The sequence below is a fragment of the Quercus lobata genome, chromosome 3, assembly GCF_001633185.2.
Source record: "Quercus lobata isolate SW786 chromosome 3, ValleyOak3.0 Primary Assembly, whole genome shotgun sequence".
NCBI lineage: Eukaryota > Viridiplantae > Streptophyta > Magnoliopsida > Fagales > Fagaceae > Quercus > Quercus lobata.
This window is the reverse complement of record NC_044906.1, coordinates 5,768,294-5,778,367: the sequence shown is the minus strand read 5'-3', so window position 1 is coordinate 5,778,367 and position 10,074 is coordinate 5,768,294. Positions and strand designations below refer to the sequence as shown.

Sequence of the window (10,074 nt, the reverse complement as noted above, 5' to 3'; positions counted from 1 at the left end):
GCGAATTGAATAATTAGATACAATTCATATTGTAGTTGGTGGAGTATAAAGTGGAATGTTAAGTCGGGCCAGCCTTACCACTAAGCCAATTAGGCTATCATTTTTTTTTTCTTTTGGTTTTGTATTGGTGTTTTTTTTCCTCTTTCAATTGCCTTTCTCTTTCCAAAATCATAAACATCATATTTCTCTATAAAAGAAAAGGAGATAGGATTTCTTTGAATATTAAAAGTCCCATATATTTCATTATGAGGGTTTCAATTTTTGCTCCATTAAACCAAATTATGGGGTCATGGGCCCAAATCATACAATTGGGTCTTGGGCCTTGGCTAAGAGTGTGAGTAGTTCGAGTCCGAGGATGAACATCTCCTCGGATAAGCTAAACACAGATCGGATATAGATCCTAATGATCAAAGTGACCTCCCAAGAAGCTCTAATGATAGGGACGAACATCATGAACGTACAAAAAGGATAGGAACTCAAAAATATCTAAGAGAAAGCTGCTACCATCACATTGAATGCCCCTGCAGCTAACTTTCTGGCTGCATTTATGTGGACAAGACTCCTGAATAGTGCTGCCTCGGCTATTACAACTCACAAAATACTAGAAAGGGTGTTTGATGGGACAGACACTCAAGTATAGGCTTGGATGATCAACAGGTGGAAGGCCAAGATCGTTTAAAGGGGACTATATAATAGGAGAAACCCATCATGGAAGGGGGATTTGGAAATTAAAAGAGAAAACGCTGTAGCAATCTGAACTATTCTTGTAACCATTGTCATCCAATATACACTAGAACAAAGCTCCTTGGATTGTGCTGAGGACAAACTTTCTTGTACAAACCTATTTCATTTCTGTTTGATTGTACTAGAAACTCATTATAACTGTTATCCCATTCACTTAAGCCTAGTTCTTCTACCCACTCTCTACAAATTCATTGTTTTAGGCATTCTGGGCTTAAGTCCATTCGTCTTGGGCTTAGCTACAAATCTAGTCCTTACACAAATTATCATATATTCCTATTTTTCCTTATAAAGTAAATGAAATTTAGAATTGAATAATTAAATACATTTCATATTTTAGTTGGTGGGAAATAAAGTAGAATGTTAAGTGGAGCCAACCTTACTACTAAGCCAATTAGGTTGTCATTTTTTTTTTTTTTTTGGGTTTTGTATTGGTTTTTTGTTTTCCTCTTTCAATAATTTTCTTTCTTTTTCCAAAATCATATGCATCATATTTCTCTATAAAAGAAAAGGAGATAGGATTACTTTGGAAAAAAGTCCTATATATTTCATTACGAGGGTTTCAATTCATGCTCCATTAAACCAAATTATCATATATTCCTATTTTTCCTTATAAAGTAGATGAAATTTAGAATTGAATAATTATATACATTTCATATTGTAGTTAGTGGAGTATAAATTAGAATGTTAAGTGGGGCCAATCTTACCATTATGCCAATTAGGCAGTTGCCTAAGGCTCCCAAATTTTAACTAATACCGATATTTTTAAACCTACAAGAGTATTAATTAGACCTCAAATATTAGCAAATAGATAAAAAAATAGTAATGCAATAGACACAACATACAAAATGTTACAATAATTACATAACATTCCCAAAAATAGTAATACAATACACATTTTAGTGCTTCTTATGGACATATCCAAGATTCAAAATTTTCACTACTTTTTTGCCTGTTAAGCCTTTATCATAGGATGTTATAGACTTGAAGTCATTAATTGTGAGTCCAATTACAAACCAAGACTCTTTGATCTCTCTCTCTCTCTCTCTCTCTCTCTCATTTTTTGTGTGTACATGGCAAATAATATTTTTATTGGATTGGGGTGGATTAGAGATAACATTTAAGTTTGGAATAATCCATTTTTAGAAGTAATTAAATAGATTTTGAGCAAAGATAAAAAGAAAAACACAGTGATCAAAGTATGAGTAACTATTAGGTACTCCAAAGTATGGTGATGTTCCTTTCTCTTAGATTCATGATGGATCCTATTAATTAAATTCATGCTAGAGTTTACAAGAATAAAAGAGGAGGGTGAACCATGTGACTATATTTTGAGAGTACCTAATAATTTTCTTTAAAGTATTTGAGATTCTTAATATCATTAATTATTTTTTGTTTATAAAGAAAGAATTACAAGAAATCTTGTGGATGAATATTGTCAAAGTAATAAGAATAGAAAAAAGGGAAAAAGGTAGGAAAGTGATTAAGAGAGACAGAGTCTGTAAGGTACTTTATTGACCGTTCAAAACATGTAAATTATAGAAAATGATAAATTACAAGAGTGAGAGATAAAGAAAGAAGCATATGAATCTCTTTATTGAACAAGTTTTCATATAATTTTTTTTTTTTGGAAATAATAGAATATATAATTTTATATACAAAAATAGTGTAATGGTTAAGGACCAAATAAGTAATTTATCTTAGAATATATAGTTTTATATACAAGTAAAATCATAATAAATGTATATTACTAACAACCATAATTATCAAATTTTATATTTAGAAAAAAATAAGAGAGAGAAAAGAATTAAAATATGTTACTGACAAGTATATGTATAAACTTAAGCATACATGAGTTATTATTTATATAAATATTTCTCTAAAATGAATTTTAAAATGAAGAGAAGAAAAAATTATTATTTCCTTTTTAGAAATTTCTAATTTGTCCTTGAACCGGAACTTTTTTTACTAATGTTACGAAAAAACTCAATTAATTGAATTGTATTTTTTTCCCATAGATTTTACTAAATCCTCAATTATTTTTCAAATAGTATCTTTTATTAAGAGACAATTTTATACAAATGACGAATTCAAAAAATTGTACCAAATTAACCATAAATGATAAAGTCTCTTGATTGCATAACCCATTGAGAATTAAAATGTTATTATGTTGATGCTTAGGGAGAAAAATCATGTTAGCAATGAGTTTGGGAAGGAAAATAATTAAATAAAACATAATAAATAAAAAATTAGAGAAAAGACAAAAAGAGTACATCAATCTAAGTGCTCAAATTAATTCCTTGCTGATTTGATTCTCTTCTTCTTTTTCATTTTCTTTTGTGTTTGTGAAGTTTTATATTTTGGCACAATGGCATCATTTAATGAAAGTATGAGGAACATTTCTTCATAACAAAAGGTGACAGTCCTCTAGAGCTATATATATGGAAGAAGTTGTAGAGGAGCTCCAAGGTGAACTCAACATAACTGGAGCTACTTGGGAATATTTTTGGAGATGTTTCAAAGCGTGAAATGGATTTTTGTTATTGTAAGTATTTGATGACTTAAACTTTAGGTCTATTAAGTTGTTAATTTCTACTCGAGTCTTTACATTTGAACCAAACTAAACTTATATTATCGATTTCCTTTTTCTTTGTTAAGTCTGTCTTCAATTACACGGTTTCCAAACAGTTTGTGCACACTTTCAAACACACAATCATAAACTATTATATGATCTTTAAATTTCTATATGAATAATCAAATAATTATATACACAATTCAAATAAAAATATATATGTTGAGAAAATTGTTGAAACCCATTTTCATTATAAAATTTCCTTGCTAATTAGGTTTTAGATGTTAGCTAATTCTATGTGACAAACATAGTGTCTAAGGGTTGTTGTTCATAGAGAAGATGCATAAAAAATTATTCAAGAGGTTTTGGGATTATTGTAATAGAAAGGCAAGAAGGGCATTTATTGAAGTTACAAATTACAATAGAGAGCTTAGCTATTTAAAGGTTTTGTATATATATAGACTATTGTAACAATTTGTTCAGTGAATTTTATATAGGATTGGATTCTTAGAGTGATTTTTCCATTAAAGAGGTTTTATATTAGTTTTCCATTTCATTATCAAATCTGTGTGCCTTTTATTGCTTTCATTATAATTGTGTTTTAGATTTGATATTATAATAGTGATTAAGATATATTTTTTGCTTAGTCTATTTGAAATACATCATAAATTGATCAATCAGTCCACTAGGGGTCAAAAATAAAAAAGTTTCATTTGATACTATGATAGTGATTAAGATATGTTTTTTGCTAGTCCATTTGGAATACATCATAAATTGACCAATTAGTCCACTAGGGATCAAAATAAAAACTTTCAACTGGTATCAAAGTAACTAAAATACATATGCGTATATTGATACAAACCCATAGGTAAAAACTCATTCTTGAAAACTGGCTTGCAAAGAAAGGGTGTCCAATATCTTATATACATTGTTTAAGCTTGCTCTTAAGCAATGTGGGGTACTTAGGTCAAAACATACCACCACGCTTTGTAGCCGACATCCACAATGACTTACTTTATCAAAATTGACATGATGGTAGCCGTTTCTCTTTTTGGCAACTCCACTTACCTATCAAATACTCAATGATTTAGCAAGACATTTTAATTTAGGCTCTAGGTTTACTCCTCTGAGATTTGACCACAAAGCCGCAATTCATTTTATCTCATATTCAATGAGTTACGTTTGATTACTTGACGTGGAGATTAGCTTTAATAGCAAATGATACAAACCCTATGATGAGAACTCACCATTGAAAACTAGTTTACAAGGGAAGGTGCCAATATGGGACACTTGGATCGTAATATGGATCAAAGAAATATTTTTCAGCCATAATTTATATTTATGAGCAGAATTTCAATTTTCAAGTACCAGGAGAAAGATTTTGATGCCAAAAAAAAAAAAAAAAAAAATTACCATGAAAAAATATTATTTTCTATTGAAGCGACATTTCTTTGCATGATGAAAACATTTTTAATATTTAGTATTGGGTCTAAAGATTTAAAGGCAAAAAGAGAAATGGATATCCATCTCAAAAGTGAATAATTCATAGAAAGAGTGATGTAGAGATGTAAAACTTAGGAATGCAAATTGAAGGGTCCGGCTCCTCTCCCATTAGAAACCCTCCCGTTCTCTCCATTTTTTGTATAGATAAAGGACACGTGGCAATTAAATGATCTAATGGTTGAAAAAAAGCCACTTCAAGCTATCCTATTTCTTTCAATCTCCTATTCTTTGCCTCTCTCTTCTCTCTGCAACAACCCATTCTCTCCTTGGTTTTTTTTTTTAAGTGGCACAACAATGAGTGGCTAGGAAGGCTTCCGGCGGGATCTCGGTGGCAGCACGATACTTCGTGGAGTGGCTTGACTGGATTGAGGGTAATTGTTCACTTTATCTGGGTTTCTCTGCCGAAGATGGCTTAAATAGTGATTTTGGGTTGAGGGATGCGTAACTTGTGTTAGTGATTTCTGATGTGAGTAATTTCTTTGTGGTGTCAATGGTAACCATTGGTAACAGAAAGGTATGGCAATGGTTATGAAGATGGGATTACGATAGAGAAGTAATTTTTCTGTTTTTGTTTTGTATTTGTTTGTGGGTTTCTGCTGGGTAGTAGTGTTAAGAATATGAATCCTAGTAAATCACCATTTGTTGAAGCTATTGAAGATAAAATTAGAGAAAAAGATAAAGTTGCACATAACATCAGATAACTAGAGTTTATCCCTTTTTGTTGTAGTCTTTTTATTTTTCAAATGCTTGTAATTATCCTTATAAATGAAATCCATATGGAAGCCTGGAGATTGATTTGGCTACTAGCTTTCTTTACACTCTGTTTTTCAAACTAGAAGAACACTATGGCAGGGAATGATTTTATTTTATTTTTTTTAGAACCCAATTTACTGCTACTTGGGTATTTTTGCTTCTTAGGATGCAAAATGGTGAAAAGATTAAAGAATTCATTATTCATATTCATATTTTGACAGTAAAAGTTAGCCAAATGGGCTGAATTTCTGTAAAATTTTCTGGCTGTGATTATAACAAGTCTTAAGTTTTTTAAAGTGGTATTAAACCTTTATACCTGCATTCTTATAGTAAAAAAAGGTTCTTTTTGTTGATTCCTTTGAAAAGCTCAAGTTCATAAGTGATGAAGTTTGAAACGATGATGAGTTTGTAAAAAAACAAGGAGAGAATGGGTCCAGCGGTGGTGATGTTTCAAAGAGTAGAGGGAGGCGAAGGGTAGAAGATTGCAGAAATAAAGATAGTTTGAGTTGGCTTATCTTGAACCATCAGATCATTTAATTACCACGTGTCCTTTATCTATACAAAACAGGGAGAGAACGGGATGGTTTCTAACGGGAGAGGAGCCTGACCCATGAAAATTTAAATCCACCCTCACAGCGTCACAGGGACCCGCCCTGCAAATCAAATGACACGGGGAAGGGGGTTAACTTTTCCCCCAACACATGGGTAGTTTATATTTGGAAATGTTAGAAATATTTTAATGTATTTTTTGTAGGTTTTTTTTATTATATATTTTTTATTTTTTATATGAGGCATATATAGTATACTTTATCTTTCAAACTTTAAATTTATGACGTATTTTGGTGCTTTTTTTTTTGATAAGGAATCTATATTTTTATGTTTAAAAATTTAAATTATTTAATTATTTTTCACAAGCCAAGAAGGGGGTTAACTTTTTCCCCTATACCCACCATGTTTTTATTTGAAAAATTAATATATATATATATATATATATATGTGAAAGGAAGATATCTCATTGTGTTAATATAAATGGTTGCCATAATTTACATCAAATAGGATTTATTCCATGACAATAGGTGGGGTTTCCTCTATACATAAGGTGAGAAATTGATGATAACTTACATTTTTACGGTTGCTTTCGTATTTGTTGATTAAAAATTTTTTAGTAGAACTTTAAAGAACAAACCCATTCCATGAAATTTATTCATCCTTCAGGTTTTTAAAATTTTATTTCGAAACACTTTGTTGTTTTCTTAATAAAGATGAGACCAACAAAGTTTAAATTAACCTCTATTAATTAAATATAACCTTTTGGAATGTGCACTTTTTCTCAATTTATTATTTTAAGAAAACAACTCAATTATACTACTAATAAAACTATATATCAAAGGCCTAATACAAGATTTATAGTTAATTACAAAACACAGTTATTCTCATAAAATAACCCAAATGCCAAGGGTCTCGTAGTTGAATTGGCACCTCTATATGCACAAAGCGCTTGGGGGTTTATGGGGAAAAGGGTTCGAACTGCGAGGTTAGTAGCATGTTATAATTATCTTTAAAAAAAAAATCAATAATAACGTTTATATTAAATCATGTTAAGAAATGTGATTAATTAAGACTCAATTTATTTATTTATTTTTGTATCCATTAAGACTCAAATTCTAGATCTTCTAACAGGGGTAAGGCATGAGATTTTATGCAGGGAAACAACCAATTATCGAATTTATTAAGGCATGTCGCTAAAGTGAAGCTTATATGGCAGAAATGGAATCTCAGAAGCTTTATTCTCTTTAGCATTGTGGTTCAGATTTTTTTGGTTTTTGCTGCACCCCTGAGAAAGAAAACGGCAAGCAAAACTATCATCACTATCATCTGGGCAGCTTACCTGATTGCAGACTGGGCTGCTAGCTTTGCAGTTGGACTAATCTTTGACAGTGAAGAGAAATATACTGCCTCTGGTGCCATCAATAATACTGTTAGTTTTCTTGTGACGAAGAACCATGGTATCATTAGTACTCTCAGTTCCAAGATCAGGGATGATACTGGTCTTCTTCTGGTGATGTGGACACCTTTTCTATTGTTACTGGTTGGTGGCCAAGACAGAATAACTTCTTATGCTGTTGAGGATAATGAGTTGTGGCTTAGGCACTTGATTTGGCTCTTGCTCCAGATCGTCACCACTTGTTTTGTGTTTTATCAATCATTTCATCTAAACAACCTATGGGTCCCCACAATATGTCTCCTCCTTGCTGGAACAATCAAGTATGTGGAGCGAGTAGCTGCATTGTATCTTGCAAGTTCGGATAGTCTTGGAATCTCTGTTCTTAGAGAACCTGACCCGGGGCCTAACTATGAGAGATTGATGAGTGCATACACACACTATAAAGGAAACAATCTTCCTATTAAAATCGAGTATGTCAACGACGTAGAGTCCGAGACTGCAGGTGAAAAAAGTTCAGACACTGTTGGCAGATTGGAATCTTATGATCTGGTGCAGCGTGCTCATCACTTCGCGTATATTTACAAGGGGCTCATAGTCAATCTCATGTTCAGCTCCCGTGAGCATACAGAGAGTCGAGAATTCTTCACTAAAAGAAGTGCAGAACAAACATTGAAAATATTAGAGATCCAGCTCAACTACTTTTATGATCTTCTCCATACCAAGGTGCTGGTGGCAACCTCCCCGATGGGAATAGCAACTCGGATTGTATCCACCGGGTTAGTTGTCGCATCCTTTGCACTTTTCCTCATCATAGAAGAGAAGGGAACTTTTGAGCAGACATTTGATGTCTTTGTGACCTACGCCTTGTTCTTTGGTGTTTTAGGCCTGGATATGGTAACTCTCCTCTTTTGGTTTTACTCTGATTGGACTGTTGCTTATCTTAAAAATTTTGACAAAAAATCCCTCCGATTCAAAATCATCAACAACCTCCTCTCTCCCAAGAAAGTTTCCCTCTTATCCAAAATCATCAACAACAAGAAGCTAAAGCAGGAGGAGCAATCCAAGAAAGATTCCCTCCTAATCAAAATCATCAACAAGTTGAAGTTACCCTTTCTCAAGAAGCAAAGGCAGAAGCAACCACTGAGAATAAAAAAAGTAATTTCTAGAAGGTGGTCTGAAAATCTCTCTCAATTCAACTTCCTAAATTATTGCCATAAAGAAGAGCCACCAAGAAGAAGTAAAACCATAGGCGAGATCTTCAGAGACTTTAAAGATGTCGGAATATTTGGCAGACTACAATATTTGCTGGACTTTATTTATGATTTTATTTATTTCATTATTTATTATTTGTTTTATTTGCCGAGGGACGTCAGGAATTTTATAGAACAGAAGAAAACTGACTTTATAATTCGTATGAAATATGTGACTTCTCATCATTTTGATCCGCATCTATGGGAATTTATTTTCCACGAGCTGTTAGAGAAATCTTACTTTGCGGATGATTCGGAAGAAGCCAAGAGAATAAGCTCAGCTAGAGGTGAATGGATTCTTGAGAATGATGACTTCGATTACAGTCTTATCTCAAGTAAGTTAATGCCTTATGTCAAAAATGTTGCTTATGATGAAAGCCTTCAACTGTGGCACATTGCTACTGAACTCTGCTACAACAATACTGATCAACACAGTCACCAGCCTTCCGGTCACCAGCCTTCCGTTCATCCTTTGGATTGTGAATATTGTGGTGCTAATTGCTCCAAAAAGTGCCGCATGGTTGTTGAATTCTGGAAGAAAGATGATCTACACAGCCGCATGCCTTCGGGTTATGAACAATGTGATGCTCGTGAATTCAGCAAGCGCCTCTCAGATTACATGTTTTATCTTTTATATCAGCAACAAGGTATGGTGTCCGAAGTGTCAGGAATTTCAAAACTAAGGTTCAAGGACACCAGCTCTGAAGCGTCACGATTCTTTAGCGAATATAAAGGAAACGATCTGGTAGGCGGCTGTAAAAATATGCTTAAGGTGAACACATCTGTCAAACCTGTTCATGTGAAGGGGGATCGATCTAAGTCTGTACTGTTTGATGCATGCATGTTGGCAAAAGAGATTGAAAAATTAAGCCCAGAGATTAAATGGAAGCTAACAAGTAAAGTATGGGTGGAATTGTTGTCATATGCTGCGAGTCGTAGCAGAGCAAAGGGCCATATTCAACAACTAAGTAAAGGTGGTGAGCTTTATTACTTTTGTTTGGCTTTTGATGGCACAGTTAGGCTTGAAAGAGCATGCTTCGGTTGAGATCCGTACCAGAGCAAAGCTGAATCTTATTAAATGACCAAATATAGGCAGATTATGTACTGAATAATGATAAATAAATATGATGTACCCAATAATTTCTTCCTTATCATCTTCATCAATATCTTAGTTACCATAAATATTATGAAATAAAATGTGTGGATTTCATTTGCTTTCATTGATACCATTGTCTGGGCCCAAATTAAATTATAGGGCAAATTACAAATTGGTCCCAAATTTTTAGGTTGTATTTTAATTTAGTCATTGA

General features: G+C 32.9%; 1 protein-coding gene across 1 annotated transcript; it reads left to right on the top strand.

Moving 5' to 3' along the window:
• Nucleotides 1–3,222: 3,222 nt before the first annotated feature.
• LOC115980182 lies at nucleotides 3,223–9,809 on the top strand. The gene is made up of 3 exons (XM_031102463.1): nucleotides 3,223–3,286; nucleotides 7,275–8,669; nucleotides 8,988–9,809. Exons 1-3 carry the CDS (start codon nucleotides 3,254–3,256, stop codon nucleotides 9,807–9,809), a joined length of 2,250 nt encoding a protein of 749 aa, XP_030958323.1. The 5' UTR covers nucleotides 3,223–3,253.
• The last annotated feature ends 265 nt before the right edge of the window (nucleotides 9,810–10,074 follow it).